This window comes from Platalea leucorodia (assembly GCF_965183815.1).
Source record: "Platalea leucorodia genome assembly, chromosome: 15".
Taxonomy (NCBI): domain Eukaryota; kingdom Metazoa; phylum Chordata; class Aves; order Pelecaniformes; family Threskiornithidae; genus Platalea; species Platalea leucorodia.
Window position 1 is genome coordinate 10,355,527 of NC_138837.1, and position 23,187 is coordinate 10,378,713.

Below are 23,187 nucleotides of genomic sequence, written 5' to 3' on the forward strand. Positions count from 1 at the left end.
AGGGTGTGGGGGATGTGAGGGAACCCCTGCAAAGGTGGGCTGGGGTGCTGCAAGCAGCTGGGCTGCCCCTCGCTCCCCGTGCCGGGCTGCTCACTCGTTCCCCCCCATCCCCTCCCCAGGGATCTCCGAGGACTCCAAAGTGGAGGCTCCAGCCTTCACGGACGCCGTCCGCATGTACCGCCAGTCGAAGGAGCAGTATGGCACCTGGGACATGCTGTGCGGCAACGAAACCCAGGTGAGGACCTGTCCGCCCCAAGGCTGGCGGGGGTGTACAGCCTGAGCAGGGTCCCCAAAGCCTCCTGCCTTCGCAGGTCCTGAGCAACCTGGTGATGGAGGAGCTGCTCCCCGAGCTGAGGACCACCATCGGCCCCCGGCTGAAGGGCAAGGCTCAGGAGCGCCAGCGGACCTGGATCCAGGTGAGGGGCTGGGGCTGCTGCGGGGGGTCATCATCCTGCCCTCTCCCTGCCTGTACTGCCTCTGCTGCGGGGGCCATGCTGCTGTCTCCCTCCCCGCTGGGCTCAGTGCCAGCCAGCTTTCCTGCCTGTCAGAGCTGGCGCTGAGCCCCCTCTCCCGGCCCCTGCCAAAGAAGCCGTCCTTATTCTCCATGGTGGCGTTTTAAAGCTCCTTGTTGTGCCCCTGCAAGCAGCCCTGCCCAGCCCTGCCTGCGCTGCCGCGGCGTCCCTGGGGCGAGGGACGCAAACAGGAGGAAGCCCAGCCCCGGAGCAAAGCCCGTCCTGGCTATATTTAGCGATCCATTTTTAGAGCAGCACAGGCTAAATCCAGCCCAAACCCTTGCGAAAGACGAAGGACTCTTCAAAACTGCCTGTTAAAACCTTAAAAGCTGATAGATAATTACCACCAGGCTCATAATGTGCTACTGGAGCAGCCTAAAAATGCACAAATGCTGCTTTTTCAGTAGCTGCGGTCTCAGCTGCAAAGCTGGGAACCCCCCCCGGCGGGCGGGGGGGACAGGTGTGCCTCTTGCCAGTTCAAAAAATTGCAGTGTTTGGCTGCAAAGTGAGTTTGAAGCCTCAGTGAGCGGCTCCATCCCGCTTGTGGGGTTGGCTCCTGAGATTCCAGGGAGGTTGAGCGGGGCAGGGCGCAGGTTTCACACAGGGTCAGGGGCTCTGCTGCCGGACTGCCAGCATCCCTGGACCACCAGCATCCCTGGACCACCAGCATCCCTGGACATCCAGCATCCCCGGATCTGCAGCATCCCTGGACCTGCCTAGGGCACGTTGGCTGACGGAGGCAGCGCTCAGCCTTGTGCCCCTTGGGGACCGCTTCGAAGCAGCTTCTGCACCGTGGGGGCTTCATCTCGCCCAGCTAGGGGGGGTCCCTGATGTGGGAAACCTACTGCCAGGCTGCGAGGAGGGGTCCGGTCAGGGCATTGGCGAAGGCTCGACAGGTCCTTCAGGCGTCTGGTGCTGCAGGCGATGGTTAGCGGGGGCAGCAGGAGGTGTGGGGGGCAGCTGACCACCCCATCTCTCTCTTGCCAGATCTCGGATGCCGTTTATAGGATGGTCTATGAGCAGACCAAGGCCCAGTACGATGCAGTGATGGCCAAGTGCGAACAGGAGCGGCCCCAGATGGAGAGCACCATCCGCACGGACATGGACCAGATCATCACTTCGAAGGAGCACTTGGCCAGCAAGATCCGAGGTACAGCCCTGCAGGGAGGCGCAGAGACATGGATGTGTGTAGCTGTGTCCATCACCGGCTCCTGGTGTGGCATCACCACTGTGATGGTTTGGCTTTTCCTGGGGTGCCGCTCCTGCCAGAACGGCCTGGGGAGCCTTGGGGAGATGCCAGCAGCTGCAGTGGCCAGGGTGCACGTCCTCATTGGCATTGTCCCAGGAGGTGGGGGACAAGTTGGGCAGTGACCCCCCCCATCAAGGCAGTGGGGGAGGAACAGGTTCAACACAGACTGAGGACCCCTTGCAAGAACCCCTTGTATTGTCCTGCAAGTCTGGGAGACCTCTCCTGGAGGGGTCTGGGGAGAGGGGCAGGTCCCCCTCCCTAGGGTGGGTTTACAGCCTGATTTGCAGAGCTGGAAGGACAGAGGAGCCTCACCATGTTTAACCCCTCTCTGCCCAGCATTCGTCCTCCCCAAAGCGGAGGTCTGCGTCCGTAATCACGTCCAGCCCTACATCTCCTCCATCCTGGAGGCCCTGATGACCCCCACGAGCCAGGGCTTCGCCGAGGTGCGAGAGGTGTTCTTCAAGGAGGTGACGGACATGAATATGAACATCGTCAACGAGGGTGGCCTGGAGAAGCTGGCGGAGGTGAGACCTGGTGATGCTCCTTGCTGGCCAGTGGGCTTGGGGGTGGTAGGGCCAGTCCTGGTGCAGATGGCACTGGGGGACCCTGGGCTGATAAAACACGTGGGGATGAAGCCCGTGTGGTGGTGCAGGCTGCCATGCCTGGTGTGGGGTGGCATGTCCCAGCCCGAGTGCACGGAGAGGCTGTCCTGCCCTGCTGAGCTTGGCTTTATTCCCCAGTATATGGAGAAGCTTTCCCACCTGGCCTTCCACCCCGTCAAGATGCAGTCGTGCTATGAGAAGATGGACCAGCTGAAATTGGAGGGCCTTCAGCAGCGATTCGATGTCTCCAGCACATCCGTCTTCAAGCAGAGGGCCCAGATCCACATGAGACAGGTGGGACGGGGACCGGGGTCCTCCCGTGTCCCCCCCGGGCTCAGCGCAGAGGGCTGGGGAGCAAAGGCAGAGCAGGGAACCCAGGCTGGTCCAAGCCAGGCAGGGATTTGGCCGGGATATCTGTCCTGTCTGAGGGACCTTCATATCGTTGGCACCCAGCTAAGGGTGTGTGATGGATGGGCAGGAGCCCAAGCAGGGAGGGAGCCCACGGGTGGGAAGCAGCGTGGGGCACCCTTCCACCATTGGACTCATCACCCAGGCTTGGGCGTCGCAGCACAGCTGCCCCTTTGCCACTGAACCCACTGGCACCAGCAAGGCCAGTAGCCCAGTTCTGGGGTCTGATCCAGCCAAACCTGGAGCAGGGCGTAGAAAGGGAGGGTGCAAACCCGTTTTGGGCACCCTCCTCCCCCAGCACCCTTGGTCCTCAGGGTGGAGTCTGGATGCCACACTGGGATGCCAGGGACCTTGCCAGTGTGAAGGCTCATCTCAGTGTGGCGGTGCCCCAAAAGAGCCCCCTGCCCACGTGGTTGGTCCCTTTGGGTGCCCCCCCGCGCCAGTGCTGACCGTCTGCCTCTGCTCGCAGCAAATGGACGACGCCGTGTACACGTTCGAGACGCTGCTCCATCAGGAGCTGGGGAAGCTGCAGGGCAAAGACGACTTGTGCAAGTCCATCCAGCGCATCCTCGAGAGGGTGCTCAAGGTGAGGGGTGGTGGGTCAGGGCCTTCGGTGGCCTTCCCTGGCCTTGTTCCAAGGGCCAGCAGCCTGGGAAATAGGCCAGGAGTGACCCTACCAATTTTAACAAAAGTCTTCTGGGGAAATACTTCTTTATACTGAGATTTTCATGCATTTTGCTGGGGCGTGGGGCAGGCAAGTGGGAACTCACCTGGAGGATCCAAGTCCTCTCTGACCACAGGCATCACTGTAAAAGCCACCCGGGTTTCAGACTGACCCAAAAACCCTTCTGCAGACAGCGATGGAGGACCCGGCTCCTACCTGGGCTCAGGCACCCCGGGAAGGATGTGCGGAGCAGAGGGACCTGCTCACGCTGGTGGAAATGGGTTGGGGGGGTGTCAGACCACAGGGGCTTGTGCCCACGGGCAGGGGAGCTGCCAGCCCGCAGTGACCCAGGGCTGCCCTCTCGCTCGCCCTGCAGAAATACGACTACGACAGCAGCACCGTGCGGAAGAAGTTCTTCAGAGAGGCCCTGCTGCAGATCACCATCCCCTTCCTGCTGAAAAAGCTGGCACCGACCTGCAAGGGGGTAAGAGGCTAAAATTTGGGGTGGGGGAAGGACCACCCACCCCTGTGGAGGGGCTGGAGCATCCCTCCCTCCCATCCCCCCGGGCTGAGCGACCTCTCCCCCACGGCAGGAGTTAGCCAAGTTTCAGGAGCTGATCTTTGAGGACTTTGCCAGCTTCATCCTGGTGGAGAACACTTATGAAGAGGTCGTGCTACAGTCGGTGATGAAAGACATCATGCAAGGTAGGGTCCTGCGGCGCCAGCGGGGCTCCAGCACCTTGGGGTGGCTGGAGGGGGTGTAAGCTGAGCCTGGCCTTAGCAGCACCTGGAGGGCCCATGCTGGGTGCTGGCGACCATAGGAGGAGGGGGTCACCCCGTGCAGGGTGCTAGGGGCTGTACAAGGAGAGGGTGATGCCATGCCAGGTGCTGGGGGCTGTGCAAGGAGAGGGTGACGCCACGGAGGGTGCTGGGGGCTGTACAAGGAGGGGATGACCCCATGCAGGGTGCTGGGGCTGTACCAGGAGCAGCTTTCCCACCTGGCCCTCCCGCTGGCAGGGCTGAGCGGTGGGTGGGATGCTGAGCCCTCTGCCCGGCTCCAGCCATCTCTCCCTGCACCCTGCACCCGAGGGGGCGGCTGGGAGAGGTGCCCAAGCCTGGCGGGCGCTGCCCTGTGCCCGCAGCCCATCTCACATCTCTCTCGGTGCCCCCAGCTGTGAAGGAGGCAGCCGTGCAGCGGAAGCACAACCTGTACCGTGACAGCATGGTCATGCACAACAGCGATCCCAACCTGCACCTCCTGGGCGAGGGCATCCCCATCGACTGGGGCGAGGAGTACAGCGGGCAGCCCGAGGCCGAGCTGGCCGCCGACAAGCGCCGCAGAGCCAAGCAAGTGGTGTCGGTGATCCAAGACGACGAGGGGGTCCTGCCCTACGAGGTGGGCACCGAGGCGCTGCTGCAGCCCAGCTCCCCGGAGCCACGGGAGCCAGAGGAGCCGGACCCTGGGGTGCCACCGAGCTCCCCGGATGGGGTGGAGGAGATCCGGGAGGCGCTGGCGAAGGAGAGCCTCGGGGATGGCGTCAAGGCGGAGGAGCGGCTGACGAATGGTACCGATACCACACAGGAGAGCAGTGCCACCAAGGAGGTGGCAGGGTCTGTGCCAGCTGATGTCCCCCTGCAAGGTCCAGCCAGTGAGGGGGACGGGGAGCACCGCGCCACACCAGCATCGCCTGTGCCTGGAGCTGAAGTCCCATCAGGGGCTGGGGTGCAACATGCCGCACCAGCATCGCCTGTGCCTGGAGCCGAGGTCCCCTCAGGCGCTGGGGTGCAACATGCCGCACCAGCATCACCCATGCCAGCATCACCCGTGCCCGGAGCCAATGTCTCATCAGCAGCCAGCGTGCAACACGCCACACCGGCATCACCCAAACCCAGAGCTGATGTTCCATCAGAAGCCAGGGTGCCCCAGGCCACACCAGCATCACCCGCACCTGGAGCCGAGACCCCATCACCGTCTGCCGGGACGGTTTGCCACCAGCCCAGTGACAAGGAGACGGGTGAGGAGGTGGCCCCCCCGGGCAGCGAGTGCAGCCCCCCGCAGCCCGCAGGCACAACGGAGAGCAGCGAGGGGGTGCAGACTGAGTTCTAGCCCCGGGCCACCCCCCGCCATGGACTGGCCCCGGTGACACCGGGGGTTGGGGTAGGGGGAATAGGACCTGCTGCGCTGCCAGGGATGGAGAGCAGCGCCGCGGGAGAGGGAGGGGATGGGAAACACCGAGACCTTATTGCCTAGCCGGGGGGGGGTCCCCACCGCTGCACGGGGCTGGCCACAGCCAACTGGTCCTAACTGGATCGGACTGGGGGAGGCCCCGGCCCGGCCTGGGGCACCCCCTGCACTCTGCTCTGTCCTTCTTCTGCCTTGTCTTCTTTTCTACTGAAGAGATGCTTTATCCGCCCCCCCTCCAGCACAACTGCCTGGGGTGCTGGGGGGCTGGCACGAGCCCTGCTGTGGATGGGTGTGCGGGATGCAGGGGTCATCCCCTGCCCCAGCCCGGGGGGTTTCCTGGGAGCCTGCCCATCGCCACCCACCCAGCCGGCTCCGGGAGTGCCAGTGGGAGCAGGGGACACGGGGGATGATGGAAAACCACAACGGCAGCCGCGGGCATGGTGGGGATACAGCAGTACCAGGTGGCTTGAACCGCTGCTGGTGGGGCGAGAGCTGGGACAGGCGTGGGCTCATGGCACCCAGGCTGGGCTCACGGCACCCAGCACCCACCCCTGGCCACCCTCCCCCTGGGGTCTTCCAGCAGCTATTTAAGTTCAAAGTAAAAACTTACAGAGGAAGGTGGCACACACGGTGTCTGCAGCTTTGCCTGGCAGGACCGGGCTGCCTCGGGGCTCAGGCTCTCCGTGCAGTGCGGGGATCCCAGCTCTTGCCCTCCGGAGCTCCCCAGCACCATGCACGGATGATTTCTCTGGCTCTCGGGCTTTGCAGGTTTTGGTACCTGCGGTGATGGTCGAGCCTTAGCAGCGGTTTGCTGGCACCCCCAGCAGCCCTGCCTGCCGAGATGCTAAAAGCCCCTGAGCTGGTAGGGGTTGGCAGGACTCGTGAGCGTGAGACGCGTGTGTGTGCACGGAGCAGGGACCAGCACCCCGACACTCGCCTGTATTTTAGGTGCCGCTGTTTCTGCCTCTGAAAGGGGGTGCCCAGCCTAACCCACTCGGGGAGGCCCCCCAGAGTGCCTTGCTTTGGGAACTTAAAACCTGTCTCTTCCAGGATATTTTATTGAAAGTTATACAAATGTTTAAAAATATGCTTATAATAATTAATAAATCAGAAAAGCTTTATTTAAAGCCAGAGGAGACTGTCCTTATTCCTGAACCGCCCGCCGGGGCTGTGCTGGAGGGGTAGGGCTGTGGATCCCCACTCCCACTGTGACTGGGGGATGTCCCATCCTGAGACCACCCAGCAGCAACGCAAGCCAGGAGCCCAACGACTGAGATGATTTTATTAAAAGGGGTGTCCCAAGGAAGCAGCAAGAGGCACCCGCAGCAGCAGCTTCCCCTCGGCACGGCCGCACCGACGGCTCGGGGGCTGCTCCGACCCCATCCCTGAAGCACTGTGCAGGAGCGGGGGTGGGGGGCAGGACCCCCGTTATCCCCAGAAGGCACTGTGTGAAGAGGGGCTTGGCGCAGGGCAGCTCTGGGCAGGGGTGCCTGTCCCCAGCGCATCCCCTTCCCCAGCAGGTCGCTGGATCATTCCCATTCCAGCCAGGATGAACCCCCCCAAAAAAATGGGTGGAGGGGAGGAAATGCCCAGCATCCCCCTGCCACCATCACCCGGCCAAAGCTCCCTGAGAGGCGGGGGACAGCCACCAGCTGAGGACGGTGGCAGTGGCACCGTGGCAGAGACACGGGGCTCCCCTTCCCCAGCGCCTCCCACCTGAGTCGAGCCAGCGCTCAGGGTCCCCGCAGCAAGTCCCTGGGGTGCTGCGTCCTGCACAGCACGGGGACAAGGACAGACCCAGCAGAAGTGACAGCAGCTATTCCAGACAAAGTAGCAGGAGGCATGGAGCACATCACCCACCATCCCGGGGCGGGCACCTACCCCCGACCGAGCAGGGGGTACACCACAAAATATCCCAGTGTGGAGCCTACGATGGCCCCAAGGAAGATCCAGGCGTTGTAGGACATGACGGCCAGCATCACCATGTAGCCCAGCACCACCTGCACCACGTGGAACAGCGTCTGGCTGACGTGGTATCGAAACCACCTGTGGAAGAAGATGGGAAACCCCATCAGCGAGGGGCTGGGGCAGCATTTACCCCCACCAGCATCCTGAAGTGGCCAGAGATGGGTTTGGGGAGCAGGGAGAGGAACGGCGGCTGCAAACAGCAAGGGGAAATCCTGCCCCAAAGGAACAAGGAGGATATTATTAAGAGGTTGGCAGTAAGAGCAGCCTCAGGCATGGTCTGGGATTAAATACAAGAGGAAAAACCCAGGGCTTGGCTCCAATAGCTTGTGCTGGGAAGGAAACACCCAGGCCAGCCTTGCTGGGGTGGCTGAGCCACTGCTTGTGCCCACTCCCGAACCACGAGGACCCTCCTGCACCCACGGTGGCTCCTGGGGGAATGTGAGCATTTAAGACAGCTGAAAAACACCCTGGACATCTCCCAAAGTTCCTGGAGGAGCTGGGATGCCCCCAGGGCCGCTTCCCAAGACTGTACATATACCCCTTTCCTGAGAGCCTATTACTCTATGGCTGTCTCTTCACAGCCTTTCTCCCCTCCTGCGCTGGCCCGGGGGCCATACACCCATCCCCAAGACCCCCGCGGCCCCGCCGGCCCGCTGCAAAGGGGTCCCTGCGGTACCTGCCCTGCCCAGGGCCGGTGCCCTGCTCCTCCGGCTCCGCCAGCGACTCCCGGCTGAGGCTGCGGGGCAGAGCCAGCAGCGCCCGCCGCAGCAGCACGGCCTTGCCCATCTTGACGGCTTCGTAAAGCATCGACAGCAGCAGGATCACCAGCACCGAGAGCACCATCCCTGCAGGAGAAACAACCCGCCGCTGCCCATCGCCCCGCACCGGTGGGTCCCGGCATGGAGCGCTTGCGCGTATCCATGGGATAAGGTGGAGGGAATGGAGGGCTTCTGGGATCGGGGTTGGGCTGGAGCGACAGGCAGCAGTTTGTGAAGTATTGGGAAATGGTGTATTTAGCCCAGTCCCCCCTCTAAATTCCTAGGGAGTATTTTTTGGGGGTGGTTGCTCTGAAAAAAATAAGCATCTTCACATGGACTCCACAAAAATGTGGGGGTTAAAATATGATACTGGGACAACAATTTAGAAAAAAAAAAAAAAAAGTAAAAGAAAATGGTGAAGCTGAGCCATCACTGAGTGACCTGGGGGGTTTGGCAGGCCTGGGGGGGGACACTTCCAGCACCTCCCTGCCCACTGCTCTCGGCTCGGGAGGATCGACCCCTGCCCAGGGCATTACCAGGGCACCGCATCGCTCGTCAGGGTAGGAGAGAGGCAGCCAAAAACAGGCAGCGCCCTCCCAGCTCCGGGCCGAGCAGTGTGTGGAGCCCATCACGGCTCTGCCCTGACCCCCCACGCAGTAGGTGCCCCGGTGTTAACGCTGGGTGGGGGCCCTCTCCTCCCCCTCCCAGCCCACCGCGAGCACTGCTCCTGCCAGAAAGCCGAAGCCACTGTTCATTTCTCTGCCCTGCATCCTTTTCCCTGCGCAGAGAGCATGGCTGGTGGTGGATGGACGGACGGACAGATAGGTGTCTCGAGGCTGGGGCTGGCAGCCTACCTGTGGGGGTGTGAACGCTCCAGAAGTCAAAGAGCAGCACTGCCGTGTCCGAGAAGTAGAAGGACATCTGCAAGAGAGGCCAAGGAAAGGGCAGCGCTAGGAACCGGCTTGGGGTGATGGGGCAGACAGGGGCGGGGGCGCCCGCACCTTCGGCGGGTCCATGCACCCACCGCCCCGAAGGGCTGAGCCCCGATGCCGACGCTCAGCCGGGGTTTTACCAAACGATGCAATTTTTTTCCCCGATTCCTGAAACTGGAAGAGGAACTTGCACTGAAAATCACCATCATGCTGACTGGGCTTAACTCTTCCCTTGACTTCTAGCAGGACAATTTTCACCTCTAGCAGCAGCTCCTGTGTGTGTCGGGGCTGGCAAGAAAAAGCCAGAGTTTACCCCTGCGATGAAGAGAGATGAGCCCAGGACTTCATTAGCCCGGATTTGCAAAGGGAAGGTCCGTCAGAGACAGACGGAGGCTTGGTGGCCACCGTCCGCAGCCTGAAGCGAAGCCGGCTGGTGGCCAGAGCCCTGCCACCGCCGCGCTCCTCTGCCTGCCGGGGGTTTCTCCTGCACCGCCGGGACGGGCCAAAGCACCCAGAGCCACGAGCGCGACCGCCTGACGATGGGCGTCAGGGCGGCTGGTCCAGGGATGCCTCCCTGGCAGAGGAGCATCAGTCCAAGCACTGTCCGTCTGTCTGACCATGTCCTACAAAGGCATTAACCCCCCTTCTTTATCACACTGAAATAGGAGGAGCAAGTGTGTAATGAACCCACCTGCAGAGCTGATACCACAGCTGCCAAGTCTTGCTCATTTTACCATAAAAAATGGAATTTGGGGGTTGGCTTTTTTTTCCCCCCTCCCTTTGGTGAATCTCTCTAGGTAGCGTCCGTGGGGCTCACGCCCTCTCCTCTGCCGCACCGACCTGGCTTTGGCCGCGCGTACCCGCCGTTACTGACACCAGCAGATGCGGCCGACGGGACCGGCCCGGGCCAGACATACCATCCAAAACTGGGTGTCCTGCCGCAGACAGGCTCTAATTACACCCTTCGGCTGCTCGTTACCCAAAGCACATTAACGTGTAATTGGCTCACACTTTTAAGCTTCCTTTGGCAACAGATTAATGATAATTAGCCTTTAAATGAAGCTATTTCTCCTTTGCAGGCTTCAGCCACAAGTCTGCAGTGGCATGTAAGCAGGAGGTAACTATTTTAGGGACAGGGGAACAGAAGTGACGGGCAGGAGATCCCCTCGCTGCACCAGGTCTCCCAGCCTGGGGTGAAGCCACGTGTCTCTGGGTACCCACCAAGGCCGTGAGGCCAAAACGCTGCTCCTTGGGCCGACGGCCCCTCACTCCTCTCCTATAGAGATGCTATAGCGTGATTTTTCCGGAGACAGCATCTTGCCGGGTGAGAAGCGGTGTGCAAAGGCCAAGAGGGCAAGTCCTAAAAATCTCTGCGCTCTTTGCAAGAGGGGAATGATGCTGCCGGGGCGATGCGACAGGCCCAGGGACACCGGTTGGAGCGACACGGTCCTGTCCTCACCCACCCGCCCACGCAGCAGTCATTCAGCAAGGGCCCAGGCAAGGCTGCACCCAGCTCCTCCTCTGCACCTTGCAGGTATTTGCACACGCAAATAAAGCTCTTGAAAAATATCCTGTGCTGCCTCTGCTCGTGTGCACAATATGTGTTTAGTGGCTTAATGTGCCACAGTTTTGGAGTTACTCGTTGCCGTTAAGTGAAAAAACAGCAGCGCCTGTGCGGAGCAGTGTCAGGCTGCCCGGCGCATCCCGACCTGCTGCTCTGGTCCAACTGGGACACTCGGCCCCGCACGCTGGGACGAGCCTGCCTTCCTGCAGCACACCGACCGCTGGTTTGCAAAATAGCCTGACAAGCAGGACACCGTCCCAGCCAGCCCAGGCTGCAGCCCCACGCTGGGGACACACTGGCCCGGGGAGGTGTCCCCACACCGGGATGCTCCTCGGAGCCGGTGTGAGCCACTCTCTGGACCTCACAGGGATACCAGCAAACTGGGGGGACCCAGTAGTCTTAAACATCCCGTCGGAGCTCAGAGCATGAAGCAAACCCGATGGGTGATGGTTTAAGGTCTGTCCCATGACTTGAGCTCCCGCTGCGCGTGCCTGGTGTGAGCCCGCACCCATGACAGCCCCTCCGTGGGTGCTGGGGGAACCGGGGCGAAAGGGGGGAACCGGGGCGAAAGGGGGGAACCGGGGCGAAGCTCTGGCAGGAGGACGCGGTACCGGCGGGTGAACGGCGATGCCGCGGCCTTTAAACAGGGCTCGTCCGCAGGGAGCTGCGGGGTTTCAGGGGTGATTTACGGGAAGAGCCGTACGAGGAGAGGCTGCGGGGCCGTGCCAGGGGCGCACACCCGGCCCCGCCGCCCGGGACCCCCCGGCCCGGCCCGGCTCACCTGCATGGCGGCGGCGCGGGGGCGTCCCGGTGCAGCTCAGCCCGTCCCGGTGCGGTGCAGCTGAGCCGCGCTCAGCTGAGCCCGGCCCAGCCCGGCCCGTGCCGTCGCGGGCGCTGACGCGCGGCGCGGGGCTCCCCGGGAGTTGTAGTGCGGCGGGCGGGAGCGCGCGTGGGGCGGGGCGGGCCCGCTGTCCGTCCGTCCGTCCGTCCGTCTGTCCCCCCGGCGCAGCCCCGGCCCCGCAGCGGGGAGGGGCCTCAGCATCCCCGGGGAAAGAAGGGGCCTGAACCCCCTGGGGCTCCGCTTCCCCTTCGCTCCATCCCCACCTCACCCCCCAGTTCTCGCTCCCATCACACGAGGCCCCTCAAAGTGCCCACGGGTGTTTCCGCTGGTTTGCCCCACGGCAGCAGGAGAGCGAGGCATCGCCGAGTGTTTGCAACCCCAGCTGCAAAATACGGAAGATACTTTTTCCCCCCACCCTTTCCCGGAGCGGGGCAGGACAGACCGAAGGGGAACCTCGCTTCCCAGCTGCGGCTGCATCACGCAGGCGCCCGCTCCTCGCTGGCGCACTCCGGACATCCCCACCAGCCCAGGGAGCAGGAGGAGGGAGCGACAAAGCTGCCCCTGCCTCAGTTTCCCCAAGTGCAAACGGGTGCTGATGCCCCCAAAGGCACCCAGTGCCAGCCAGGGGATTCATGTGTAACTCCCCGCTTGGGAAGAAAATACAGGGGTGCAGGCAAAAAACCGCTTTTGGTAGTGAGTGCATTTTTCCTTATGGTCAGAGAAGTGGAATTGCAGTTATTCAGGGTGTGTCTGCTGCTTGAATTAAGAAATAATATTGGATAAACCCATCACCATGCTACTTCTCTTTAAAATCTTTCCTCAAAAGTTTCTATCAAAAATAGACACACAATTTTTTTGGCAGCTGAAGCTCCTCTGGGTTGTGGCCAGCGGGTGAGGTGAGGTGTGGACTGTGCGTGCCGCTTTCCTTCTCTGCAAAAACACAGCGGAAAATGCTGCTAAAATCAGCAATTTGTGCAAAAAAAAATGAAAATAAAAAATTCTGCCCTGAAAAAAATGTTATTTGCTGTCACGTAACAGTCTGGTCTGCTTCTCTCTCAAGGATGTAACGTGCCTTGAGTCGGAATTTAATTTTCCCTTTGCAATCTGCTGCATAGGGTCTCTCTCACCAGCACCCAGCACCCATAGGATGTGCCAGACCCTGGGTGCTGCCTGACCCCTCTGCCTGCGCTGCAGGCAGCCGTGCAGGGAGCAGGAACCGCCTGCTCCCCGGCCGCAAACGGCTCCTCTTCCCCTTTCAGCTCCTGTCCGGGAAGGGAAGGCTCGGCCTGGCAGGGCCTGGGGTTTCGGCTGCACCCGTGAGGATGCGCCCGCGTGTCCCCACGGCTGGCTGCGGGCGAGGGGACAGCGCCGAGGGGTTCTCCCAGGGGCGGGGGCAGCTCCGGGGGGAGGAAAGGCCCAGGGCTGGCATCACGCCCTGGCAGGGCAGAGCCGGGGGTGATTTTACAGAGGGGTGCCCACACCACAACCAGAGTCTCACAGCAAACGGAAAGTAAATGCCAGAGCAGAAAAACCCTTTGCAAGGCTCTCAGCCCCGGCCTGGAAGCGGGTGTTGGCTGGGTGCTGCCCCATGTCGCTCTTGGCCAGCACGGCTGGTGACACACAGAGCACAGCAGGGACAGCTACTGCATCCCGCAAAAAGATGCTCCACCGGGGACCGAGCACCGCGGCTTGCACCCACCGTGACATGGCATTGCTTAAACCGCTCCCTGGGGACTGTGCCCCCCAGAAAGGCTGCGCCTGCTGCTCTCCTTGGCCCCGGTGCAGGGTCTGGCACGGCTCTGCTGGCATCGGCATCGATGCCCAACCTCAGCGCTGGCACCTGGACACGACGCGGGCACACGTGCTGCAGGGCAAGGCGGGCAAGCTCCGCAGGACAGCCCGAGCGGTGAAGGGTGCTGAGAAAGCCAGTGGTGCAGCACAAAGCAGGCTGAGATTCAGGGGTTTTTGGGTTATGCACCAGAGAAATGGGGGTGCTGGTAATACGGCTATGGCTCAGGTGCCACACGTAAAGCCCTCTGCCCTTGGGACTCACCCGTACCCGCCTGGGGCCAAGCAGCCCACTGTTGGCAGGACGGTTAGAGGCAAGGGAAACACTGCTGGGCACAACAAAAATAAAGTGATAAGTAACAGTGCTGCAGCACAGAAGCCAAACAGCTTAAATTCCTGCCCCTGCCCAACCAGGGCAATGCTGCCTTGTAGCGCGGTCTTGCCATAGCACCCAGCTCTGCACCACTAAACTCCCTCTGACCCCCGCATGAGTTGCGGACCCAAAACAGGGCCAGGACTTGGGGGATTTTGCTTTCATCATCGCTTTTCAGCCCGTGATGCCTGGCTGGGCTGGAGCTGCTGGGGCTCGCAGCAGCCAAGGGCAGCAGCCTGCGGTCGCTTGGCCCTGCGGAGAGCGGGCAGCGCGGCACCGACCTGCCACCGGGGCTGCCAGGGCCCTCCAGCGCTGCTTCTCAGCCCGGTCCCGGAGGCCGAGGCTCCAAGCATTTGTGCACTTGACCGAGGCAAAGAAAAGCCCCTTCCCTTCCCCTTCTCCCAAGCTGGCAGTATTTTTGCCTTTTGCTTGTTTTTTTTTTTTCTTTAGTAGCCAGTTCCCAGTGGTTATAATTATACAAGCCTCCCCCAATCAGTCATTAAATTAGCACCTTCTTATACATATATATATAATATATATATAATTTATAGAGAAATTACTTTTGTAAACAATATTCTTCTACTCCAGAAGGAAGTGTAGTCCGTGGCATAATGCAGCTACAAACACGTATCTCAAAAAGAGGACCAGCAGCTCCGGGGAGCGGGTGGGAGCCCCGTGCCACCCCCTGCCTCCGCATGCATCCCCAGCAGGACAGCTCTTGGGTGCAGAGGGAACCGGCCAGCTCGCTTTGGGTGTCACCGGTTTCAGCTGAAGCAAACTGGTCCGACTGTGAAACCAAACTGGTGCGAGGCGTCGCCGTTGTGAAAGACGGCCAGGTCCCGCAGGGGCAGCAGGGAGAGCTCCTCTGTGGTGAACTGGAAGATGGTGTCAGTGATGGAGGACTCGTTGTCCGGCTGAAACGAGCACCGGGAGCAGCTGAGCGGCACCGAAACCCTTGGCCTCTCGGCCTGAAGGACCCTCTCGAAGCACCCACTGTCCCCTTTGCTGCTCCAGTTGCTCCTTGATTCACCCAACAGTCCCGTGGAAGAAAGGTCTCCAGCCCTGCGTGGCTTCTCTCCCGTGTCCCCTGGAGGCCACCCCGTCCCCTGCCACATCCCAGCCTGCTCCCCAAGACCGGGGCAGCTCCTTGGGCCTGGGGAGATGATGCTCTCCATCCCCATCGCACTGTGTGAAGCCTCATGCCCCAAGTCTATCCCAAACCCTGGAGGTGTAAATATGCGCTAGGGGGCTCTGCAAATATCAGGGGGCTCTTCCAAGCAGAGAAAAGGGTCCGGTCATGGCCAAGCTTACCATGCAGCCTTGCAGGCTGGCTGCATAGCTCTGCTCCCGGGAGTCGGCCAGGAAGCGGATTTCCTTCTCCGGCTGGGGCTGGCCCTGCTCAGGAGCTGGTCTGCAGGAGTAGGAGACCTTCTGGGTGGCCAGGCGGCTGTGCAGGCGGAGGAAGCGGAGCTGCACCGGGCTGGCCCCTGCGTACTCCAGCTGCAGGGGCAACGAGAGAGGAAACTGGGTAACAGGGGCTGCTTGGAGGGGTCTATGCTTCCCCCCAAGTCAAAAACTGAGCAGGGTTCAGCTCTCTGCTAAAGCACTGGTTTGGATTTTCTTGCAGAGGGAGGTGTTTTGTCCCACCATGCACAGCCAGTGGGACCCTGTGCCCGGGCATCGCCCCACGGCAGCGGGACAGGCACTAGGAGACCCCTGCCCCCATGAGATGGGCTTCGTGTCCCCTCGGCTGCCTCGGCCGGGCACTCACCAGGAAGCCCCCGGGCAGGGCACTGAACCACTCGAAGGTGTCCTCAGAGGCGTAGGTGCTCAGCCAAGCCTTGATGGGGACCTGCAGGGAGGGGGGGTGGGGGGGGCATGTCATGCTGTCCCAGCAGGGGACAGTGGCACCACCAGGATGAGGATCCAGCTATACCAGCCCGTGTGTGTGACCTGTCCCTGCAGCCCGGCCACACACTGTGGCCAGGATCCTCACCTCAAACTGCTCCAACAGCTCCCTGTGATTGCAGCGGTCGCCACAGCAGGGGACGGGCCACACCGTCCCTCTCCAGCCACACCAGCCCCCTATCCTCGCCCACCCTGAGCAGTAACGCGGGGCTGGAGGTGCCCCACAAAAGCCACCCCATACCTGGTTGTGGACAGGGGCTATGCAGGTCTCTCCCCCTGCCGTGAAGTTGCAGAAGGCCACCAGTGCATCCTGGGGGCTGCCCTGGTTGGGGTCAATGTAGTATTGCCCTGGAGGGAGGCAGAGGGGAGCTCCTGGCACCCAGTTTTTGGCATGGGGAGGATGCCATGCAGTCCCCATCCCAGCTCAGCTCGTGGCACATCCCTGGGCTGCAACCTCCATCCTCCTGGGATGCAGCCTGGTTGCCATCCCGTTGCTCCGGGGATGCCCATGAAACCCAGCTGAGCTCATCCCCCAAAATCCTCATCCCTTCTCAATTGCAAAGAGCTGCTCATCCCCCCATGTTGGCCCTGGGTCTGGCCAGTCCTCCCCACACCGGGGCGGAGTGGGGAGGGCTGGCCAGATCCAGGGCCAACAGGAGGGGACCCCATGTGCACCCCAGTACCGTCGGGCAGGCTGGGGTGAGCCAGCAGCAGCTCCTTGCAGGTGGCCGCTGGGTTGGTTTTGGTGCCGTTGGGATGCTCGATGAGGGCTTGCAGCTCCTGGCTCAGGGTGTCCAGCAGAGCCCAGACCGCAGTGTAATTCAGGTGGTTGGAGGGATAAATTAGGTGCTGAAAGAAAAAGTGGGGGATATAACCAAGCTGGCAGTAGTCCCCCCTCTTATTTTAGCCAGGAGCATTGCCAGGTGCTCAGGGAGGGGATGGGACATACAGGGGACAAGGACAAGCACGGTGCAAGAAAGATTAACCACATCTGTTTGTGCAAGGACCTTGGTCCTTGTGCACAGACGACCTCAGAAGCAGTGGGACATGGGACATCATCACTGTCAGCCCCTTCCTCCCAGGATGGCACCCACCAAAGCGGGGATGGAAATCTCTTGTCCCCATACAGCATTGCCTCCAATGCACTCACCCGCAGCTCCTCCCTGGACAGCATCAGCATGGGCCCGCTGGGACCAGGGGGACCGACAAGACCCTGGGTGACAATGACAATGCTGGTGATGCTGGATGCTGCCCACGAGCCCCCTGCCACACTCACAGCTCCTCCAACAACGCCGGCAGCCAGCCATCCCCAATGGCATGGCATTGTGGGACCTCGCTGCCAAATCTGGGGGAGCAAAGGACCCAAATTTTGGCAGGAGGGGCTTTAGTGGCTCCGCTTACCGGCAGACCCGGCGTGCCCCTGGGTCCTGGCAGCCCTGGGAAGCCTTTCAGCCCCTGCCGAAGGAGGGAAGAAGAGCAAGGTGGCGAGATGCTGCTGTGCCGAGCGGCACCCCGGGGTGCCCCATGGGGCCACCCTGCGCCCCAGGGAGAGGGCAGGAGGGGAGGGTGCCCCGCAGCAGGGCTGACCCTGGCTCCAGGCACTCCCCCCTACTTACTTTGGGTCCGGACAAGCCCTGGAAGAGAAGGACAAGACCTGGCTAAGAGGGAGGAGGGCGGGATCAAAGCCTCATCCCAGCACAACTCCCGTGGGACCAGGAGTGAACCCCAAACCTGCCGGGAGGGTGAAGGACTCACCGGCATCCCGGGGAAGCCAGGGTGTCCCCGCGGGCCAGGGGGGCCAGCGTCACCCTGCAAAGACACCAGAGGAGGTCAGGGAGCTGCACGGGGCATCCCCCAGCCCTATGTCCTTCTACAACCCAGCCCCTTCCCCAGGTGGATTTTGCACGGAAAGATGAGGAATTCACCCCAAATACTCATCCTCATTCCTCCCGTCCCCCAAATCCTCATCTTGGTTCCTCCCATACTCCTCCACCCTGCCCTTACCTGCTGTCCCTTGGGTCCCGGCCTCCCGGGGATGCCATGGGGTCCTGGCTTGCCCTAGGAGATGTGGCAGGTGTCACACAGGGTGACAAGGGACCAAGGGGAGGGAGGACAAGAGCAAAACCCTTCACACACCTTGAAGCCATCGTCCCCTTGCTGGCCCGGGTCACCCATGCTGCCCTTCTCGCCCTAGGAGAGAGTCGGGGAGAGCTTTGGTGGCAAAGAGGAGGGTAGAAACTCCCCCGGGACACCCGTCCCAGAGGGTGGGCATCGGGAACCCTGCTCTCGTTACTCCGTCACTGGTATTTCATCAGATAGGCAACGGAGGTTTTGCTTGCTGCCTGACCCTGGCAGGAGATACCTGCCTGGGAACATTTCCCCAGGCCAAACATCTCCTCGCCTCCAGCAAGCAGCTGGAAATGGGAAATTCCCAGTTACGTCTGGCTCCAAAATTTCTGAAAAAAAAACCCCTTTTGATTTGGTAGAATTACTGTACTCATATTGCTGGGGAAGGAGGAGGCGTGATGGAACATCTGCCTACCCTGCTCAGCTGCAAAGGCAAAACCGAAAGTATTTTATCCCAGACTAAAATAACATTCAAGAAAACCTTGGAAGTTCCCAGGAAACACTTTGAGAAAATAAAGAAAATAAAGACAATTTCTTGAGTGCTGAAGTCTTGTGGAGCAGGGTAAGAAACCCCAGCACAGCAGCTGCCCGCAGCCTCCCCTCCGCCTGCTCTCCCAGGCTCTGGCCTTGCTGAACGCCCTGGACTTTAACTCCTGCCATTGCTCAGTTAGCTTGCAATAAATTTAAAGCTTTATTTGTTACTAGGGTTTCATTTTCTGAAGGATGTGAGCAACTGCCTGCCACCAGGGACTGCTTGTCACTCTTATTTACAGCCTTGCGGCTGATGGATGGGACCGTGAGGATGTGCTTGGCTTCTCAGGCCAAGGTTGGATCCATCAGCTCATCAGTAACGGCACAGAGGAGGTAGGTGCCTGTGCTGTGTCAGCATCAATTCTGAGAGCAGGGGATTAAAAGACTGTACATACTGCTGCTTGCAACTCCAGGAGGATGGAGAGGCTAGAAAAGGGCCTGGTTTTGGAGAAAGTCTAAAGGTCCCATCACCCAGCACCTGGGGACACAGTGGTCAACCCCCAATGAAGGATGCTGCAGCAATCAGGGTTCAAGAAGAGGCGAATAAGGGATTGCATCCAGAAAATTAAATGCTAGCCTGTGCCTGGACTCCCTGCTGTGCCCGGGGCTCAAGTGCCTGGTGCACATCACCTACCTTGTGTCCTTTTGGTCCGGGGTCTCCTTTCACGCCCTTCAGCCCTGGGATGCCCTAAGAGAGAAACAACGTGGCACCCCATCACCCTGAGGCCGAGCTGCTCCCATCGGCTCCCTGGCAAGGAGGGACCTCGCCACAACCTGGCTTGCTGCAAGGATTCTCAGAATTTCAGGCAGTTTTAGAAACTTTGAGTCATTTCTCGTCAAATCTTTGATTTTTTACTTTTGGGAGGATCCCTCAGCAAACCCCATTAAAAATGCAATTCGGGTCCCTTGGCTGGTTCCGGAACATCCTGGCTTTATTGTGTGAAGTTTCCAAAGCCGGGATTTTTATTTTAAGCAGAGAAAAAACAATTTACAGTAATTAAAAAAAATATTTGAGTAGGTTTTTTTGGCCAATGCTGGCTGCTGCAGTGCAGCCAGTCCATCCAGCCACGGCAGTTCTCTGGGAACGTGGGGACAGACCTCTGCAAGCATTCAGCACTGCCAGGCATCAGACACTTAACTGGAAGGGAAATGTTTGGCCTCTAGAACAACATATTTGAAATTATGTGATTTGCCTGACTACACACGCACTGCTGGGATGCTAATTTGGGAAGAGAAGGCAAGATGAGATGGATGAACGACAGATGGATGAAACACCTAGAAACTTCACTTGTTTTAAATGAGTCTCTACTTTGGTTGTTTGCAGAGCTGGGTTGCACAGTGGTACCCACAGGGGCCAAACAGGGAGCACCAGCACCCCAAAACCTCCGAGCTAATACTCACATAGGGTCCTTGGGGGCCTGGGGGTCCTTCTGGCCCCTTGTCGCCTGGGTAGCCCTGAAATGCAAGAGCGAGAGAGCCTGGCTGGTGGGCACAGCGGTGCGGCACGAGAGCAAGGCAGGAGCGATGCCCCAGTGCCTCTTGCAGGGAGAGCAGCCCACAGGGGCTGGGGGTGCGGGAGACCCCCTCCTTGGGCTGGAAGGGGCTGGGGACACAGAGCCCTCCAGCTACGCAATGCCCCTATATTGGCTAAGCTGGGGGCTCGGGAACCCCAGCAGCTCAGGGGGGCTCCCAAGCCAAAGCAGCCCTCACCCTGGCGGGGCAAAGCCGACCTACCTTGGGTCCCCGGGGGCCTCTCGGGGGCCGGTGGCCCACCTTGCCTCGCTTGCCCTGGGAACAACAGATTAAAGACTCACAAGCAATTCAAGCCTGTTAAAGGCACCAAGTCAGCCGTCCCACGTCCCCCTCGCTGCCTGCCCAGGGATGCCGAGCCCCCAGCAAACTGGGGCCCCTCTGTAAGACCTCTGAGGGCTCCAAGCATCATCCCCATGCCTCCTGCCACCCTCCATGGGGACAACGGTGCCATTCACCTGTCTGCCAGTTTCTCCAGGGACGCCTTCTTCCCCTTCACTCCCCACATCACCCTGGGGAAAGAAGAGATGAGGGACATGAGTCACCAGCAGCCGGGCCACATCCCAGACCGGGACTGGGGAATAGGGGCTGCTGCCTGCATGGAGGTGGGGACAGAGCTCAGCAGGTGCTGTGGGACCCTGGAGATGGACACCAAGGCCATGGTGTAAAGCTGGCCTGTGAAAGGGAGGTCTCCTGTCCCCCCTCAAGGGCACCTGACCCAGGACGGAGGCAGCCCTGTGGGGTGGAGCTGGGGAGACCTGCCAGCCCCTCACCCAAAAACCAGCCAAGGCAGCCCAAGGACATCTAAGGGCTCTGTGTTTGCCAGGCACTGATGCGCGGTTGTCTTTACAATGGGGAGAACCGGGCCCCGCTGGGGTGATTCCCCCTGGTTTTTCTCCATGGACCACAGCAGGGTTGACCAGCTCAGGCTCAGCCACACCATACCCAGTGGCCGGTCCCCCTCGGGTGCCATCTGCAGAGGAGGATTTCAGAGGTACCTTTTCTCCTTTGCGACCTTTCCGCCCTTTAGGACCGGCTTGTCCTGGAGGCCCCTAAAATCCCAAAGAGAAGGAAACCCCTCCGTAAGGATGCTGTGCCAGGGATGTCCCAGCCTCCCTCCCTGCTCTCGCCATGGCGTGCACAGGAGGATGCTCTAAGCTGAAGTCTCCATTTGAGACTTTTGCCCCTCTCTGGAGCAGGCTGGGCAGAGCAGGGCCACGGGGGTGTTTCAGCAGGAGCAGAGGTGCTGCCCATGCGGGACCTCACTGCAGCCGGGAGATCCTAGCATCCCACTGCCTGTGGCAGGGAGAACCAGTATGGCTCCATCCCACTCCTCACCGTTTGCCCCGGTTTTCCTGGCTTGCCTGGCTCCCCTTTTGCACCCGCCAGGCCCTAGGAAGGAAGACAAAAATCAACCCAACTCTGACCTGGGCTGCGAGAAAAGCCAGAGGTGGAGAAGTGGGGCAGCAGAGGAGCCTACTCACCTCGGTGCCGCTCAGCCCCGTGGCTCCAGCTTCACCTGGTGGCCCGAGAGGACCCTGAGTTCATTTGGGGACAAAACACGAGGCTGGCATCAGCTCTGGATTATTTGGGGGAAGGCAGAAGGGTACAAAGCCAGCTGCCTTGCCCTGGGGTCTGTGCTGGAGCTATGCTGGGGAGGGCCACCCTGCGGGGATGTCCCCTGCCCATCCCCTTAGCAGAGAGAGGAGTTACCTGCCGGCCCGGCTCTCCCTTGGCACCCGTCGCTCCTCTGTCTCCTTCATGCCCAGTATAGCCCCGGAGCCCAGGGGCACCTGCTGGCCCGCGGGCACCCACTGCGCCCTGCGATGCACATAGACAGGGGCACTGGTTACACCCCAGCCCAACCCCATCTGGAGCAGCGTCCCAGCAGCCGCCCCTCGAGGGTCTTCAACTACACCGAGCGACGGCTCCCGCTGTCTGCGTTGCAAATCTGCCTGGAGTTTATTCTGCATTCTGACCTCTCCCAGCAAAGGCAATCGCCCGAGTTAAGGACATGTCGTGCCTGGGCAGACCGGCACGGCAACATGGGAAAACTGGGATGCAAATGGGATTTATCCTGCAGCTGAGTGCAGGGCACCAATAACACATCTGTGGCTCTGCGCATGTCAGGATCACGACTGTAAAATGCATTTCAGGGCAGCGCAAGTGGTCCTGAGCACAGGGTGGTTCCTGGAGCCCTCTGACCTTACAGACACCTGCAGATTTGCTCTGCAAAAGCAGAGGAGGGGAAAAACAAATGCCCTGGACTTGCCTCAGGCAGGCTCCGACAGCCAAGAGTTAATTGCACAACAGCCGCGGTGCTTTTGCACTGTTTTTAATAGCTGTATTAAAATGCCTTTACAGAGCTTTGGCTCTAGGGAAACCAAGGAAACGATGACTCACTTACAAAGCCATTGCAGGGCAGGACCTGGGAGACACAGCCCGGCACTCGGGCTGGCAGAGCTCGCTTTGCGGTCACCCCTGGGTGTCACACAGCCCCAGCCCCAGGCTCTGCTGTTCCATCACAAGATGCCACCAAACCTCTTTCCCAGGGAAGTTTTGCAGGGGCAGGGCTGGTACTCACCACTGGACCGGGCTTGCCGCCATCTCCCTTGAGGCCGTCATCTCCAGCGAGTCCCTGCAGTGATGTTGGGGATTTAGAATAAGCCTGTCACCACCATGTGCTTCGTGCTCAGGCCCTGTCCAGGCATTTTAAGCATCCTCTCCCTCGTACCACATTCAGCTGGCCAAGGCACATGCCCAGGCAGCACCCGGGCACCGCGTAGGAGTCAACATGATTCAATAGCAGGAATGGGTCTTTCACAAGGCATCCCCAGGTGCCAGAATGAAATGGTCTGATTTTTGGGGTGGGGGCACCTCCTGGGAGTCAGTGCCCAGATGTGAGGCATTTAAAAAACCCTTCTCACTCCTGAGCCCCCTGGCCTGGGCACTTAAGGGGCAATAAATCCTTTGGCTTTGGTTTGCATTGGAAATGGTGAAGCACTGGGGAAGCCTTTGGCAGCTCCCAGCTCTATAAGATCCCAGGCATCTGTACCTCTAATCCTGCAGCACCAGTGGGTCCATCCATGCCTCGTGGCCCTGGATCTCCCTGGGGAAGAAGGGGAAACAGCTCTGTCCCCTGAAAACCCCTTCCTTGCCTTCTTGACTTTGGATCTCAGGCAACAAGGCAGGGAGTGTCCCATGGCAGGTCCCCCACCCAGCTCCTCCACCACAACCAGCCCCACCA

General features: G+C 60.5%; 3 protein-coding genes across 3 annotated transcripts in view; 1 reads left to right on the plus strand and 2 right to left on the minus strand.

Annotated features, from left to right (window-relative positions):
* The window catches only part of NIBAN2 (niban apoptosis regulator 2), a 32,471-nt gene extending 25,802 nt beyond the window's left edge, over positions 1-6,669 (plus strand). The window contains exons 6-14 of the mRNA XM_082327145.1: positions 120-235; positions 312-416; positions 1,500-1,662; positions 2,098-2,285; positions 2,502-2,657; positions 3,241-3,357; positions 3,812-3,919; positions 4,029-4,140; positions 4,608-6,669. Coding sequence (XP_082183271.1) covers positions 120-235; positions 312-416; positions 1,500-1,662; positions 2,098-2,285; positions 2,502-2,657; positions 3,241-3,357; positions 3,812-3,919; positions 4,029-4,140; positions 4,608-5,542 — 2,000 coding nt within the window. The 3' untranslated portion in view covers positions 5,543-6,669. The remainder of the gene's footprint in view (positions 1-119; positions 236-311; positions 417-1,499; positions 1,663-2,097; positions 2,286-2,501; positions 2,658-3,240; positions 3,358-3,811; positions 3,920-4,028; positions 4,141-4,607) is intronic.
* Positions 6,670-6,805: 136 nt separating this feature from the next.
* On the minus strand, positions 6,806-11,708 carry SLC31A2 (solute carrier family 31 member 2). Its single transcript, XM_082327164.1, has 4 exons — positions 11,624-11,708; positions 9,201-9,267; positions 8,265-8,433; positions 6,806-7,666 (listed from the first exon to the last, which is right to left on the minus strand). The coding sequence occupies exons 1-4, from the start codon at positions 11,627-11,629 to the stop codon at positions 7,498-7,500; spliced, it is 411 nt and encodes a 136-aa protein (XP_082183290.1). The 5' UTR covers positions 11,630-11,708; the 3' UTR covers positions 6,806-7,497.
* A 2,900-nt stretch (positions 11,709-14,608) lies between these two features.
* The window catches only part of LOC309597889 (uncharacterized protein), a gene marked incomplete at both ends in the record, with an annotated part of 62,600 nt that continues 54,021 nt past the window's right edge, over positions 14,609-23,187 (minus strand). The window contains 21 exons of the mRNA XM_082327875.1: positions 14,609-14,758; positions 15,156-15,344; positions 15,616-15,696; positions 15,994-16,100; positions 16,436-16,601; positions 16,903-16,965; positions 17,154-17,207; positions 17,369-17,386; positions 17,508-17,561; positions 17,757-17,810; positions 17,889-17,942; positions 19,045-19,098; positions 19,812-19,865; positions 20,145-20,198; positions 20,399-20,452; positions 20,939-20,992; positions 21,279-21,332; positions 21,425-21,478; positions 21,654-21,761; positions 22,525-22,578; positions 22,996-23,049. Of these exons, the coding sequence (XP_082184001.1) occupies positions 14,609-14,758; positions 15,156-15,344; positions 15,616-15,696; positions 15,994-16,100; positions 16,436-16,601; positions 16,903-16,965; positions 17,154-17,207; positions 17,369-17,386; positions 17,508-17,561; positions 17,757-17,810; positions 17,889-17,942; positions 19,045-19,098; positions 19,812-19,865; positions 20,145-20,198; positions 20,399-20,452; positions 20,939-20,992; positions 21,279-21,332; positions 21,425-21,478; positions 21,654-21,761; positions 22,525-22,578; positions 22,996-23,049 (1,584 nt within the window). The remainder of the gene's footprint in view (positions 14,759-15,155; positions 15,345-15,615; positions 15,697-15,993; positions 16,101-16,435; positions 16,602-16,902; positions 16,966-17,153; positions 17,208-17,368; positions 17,387-17,507; positions 17,562-17,756; positions 17,811-17,888; positions 17,943-19,044; positions 19,099-19,811; positions 19,866-20,144; positions 20,199-20,398; positions 20,453-20,938; positions 20,993-21,278; positions 21,333-21,424; positions 21,479-21,653; positions 21,762-22,524; positions 22,579-22,995; positions 23,050-23,187) is intronic.

Coding starts and splice junctions, on each gene's coding strand:
- SLC31A2 (XM_082327164.1), bottom strand. Junction 8,434..9,200: donor GAGCGTTCACACCCCCACAG/GTAGGCTGCCAG, acceptor TTTCTCCTGCAG/GGATGGTGCTCTCGGTGCTG. Junction 7,667..8,264: donor ACCGGCCCTGGGCAGGGCAG/GTACCGCAGGGA, acceptor CTTCTTCCACAG/GTGGTTTCGATACCACGTCA.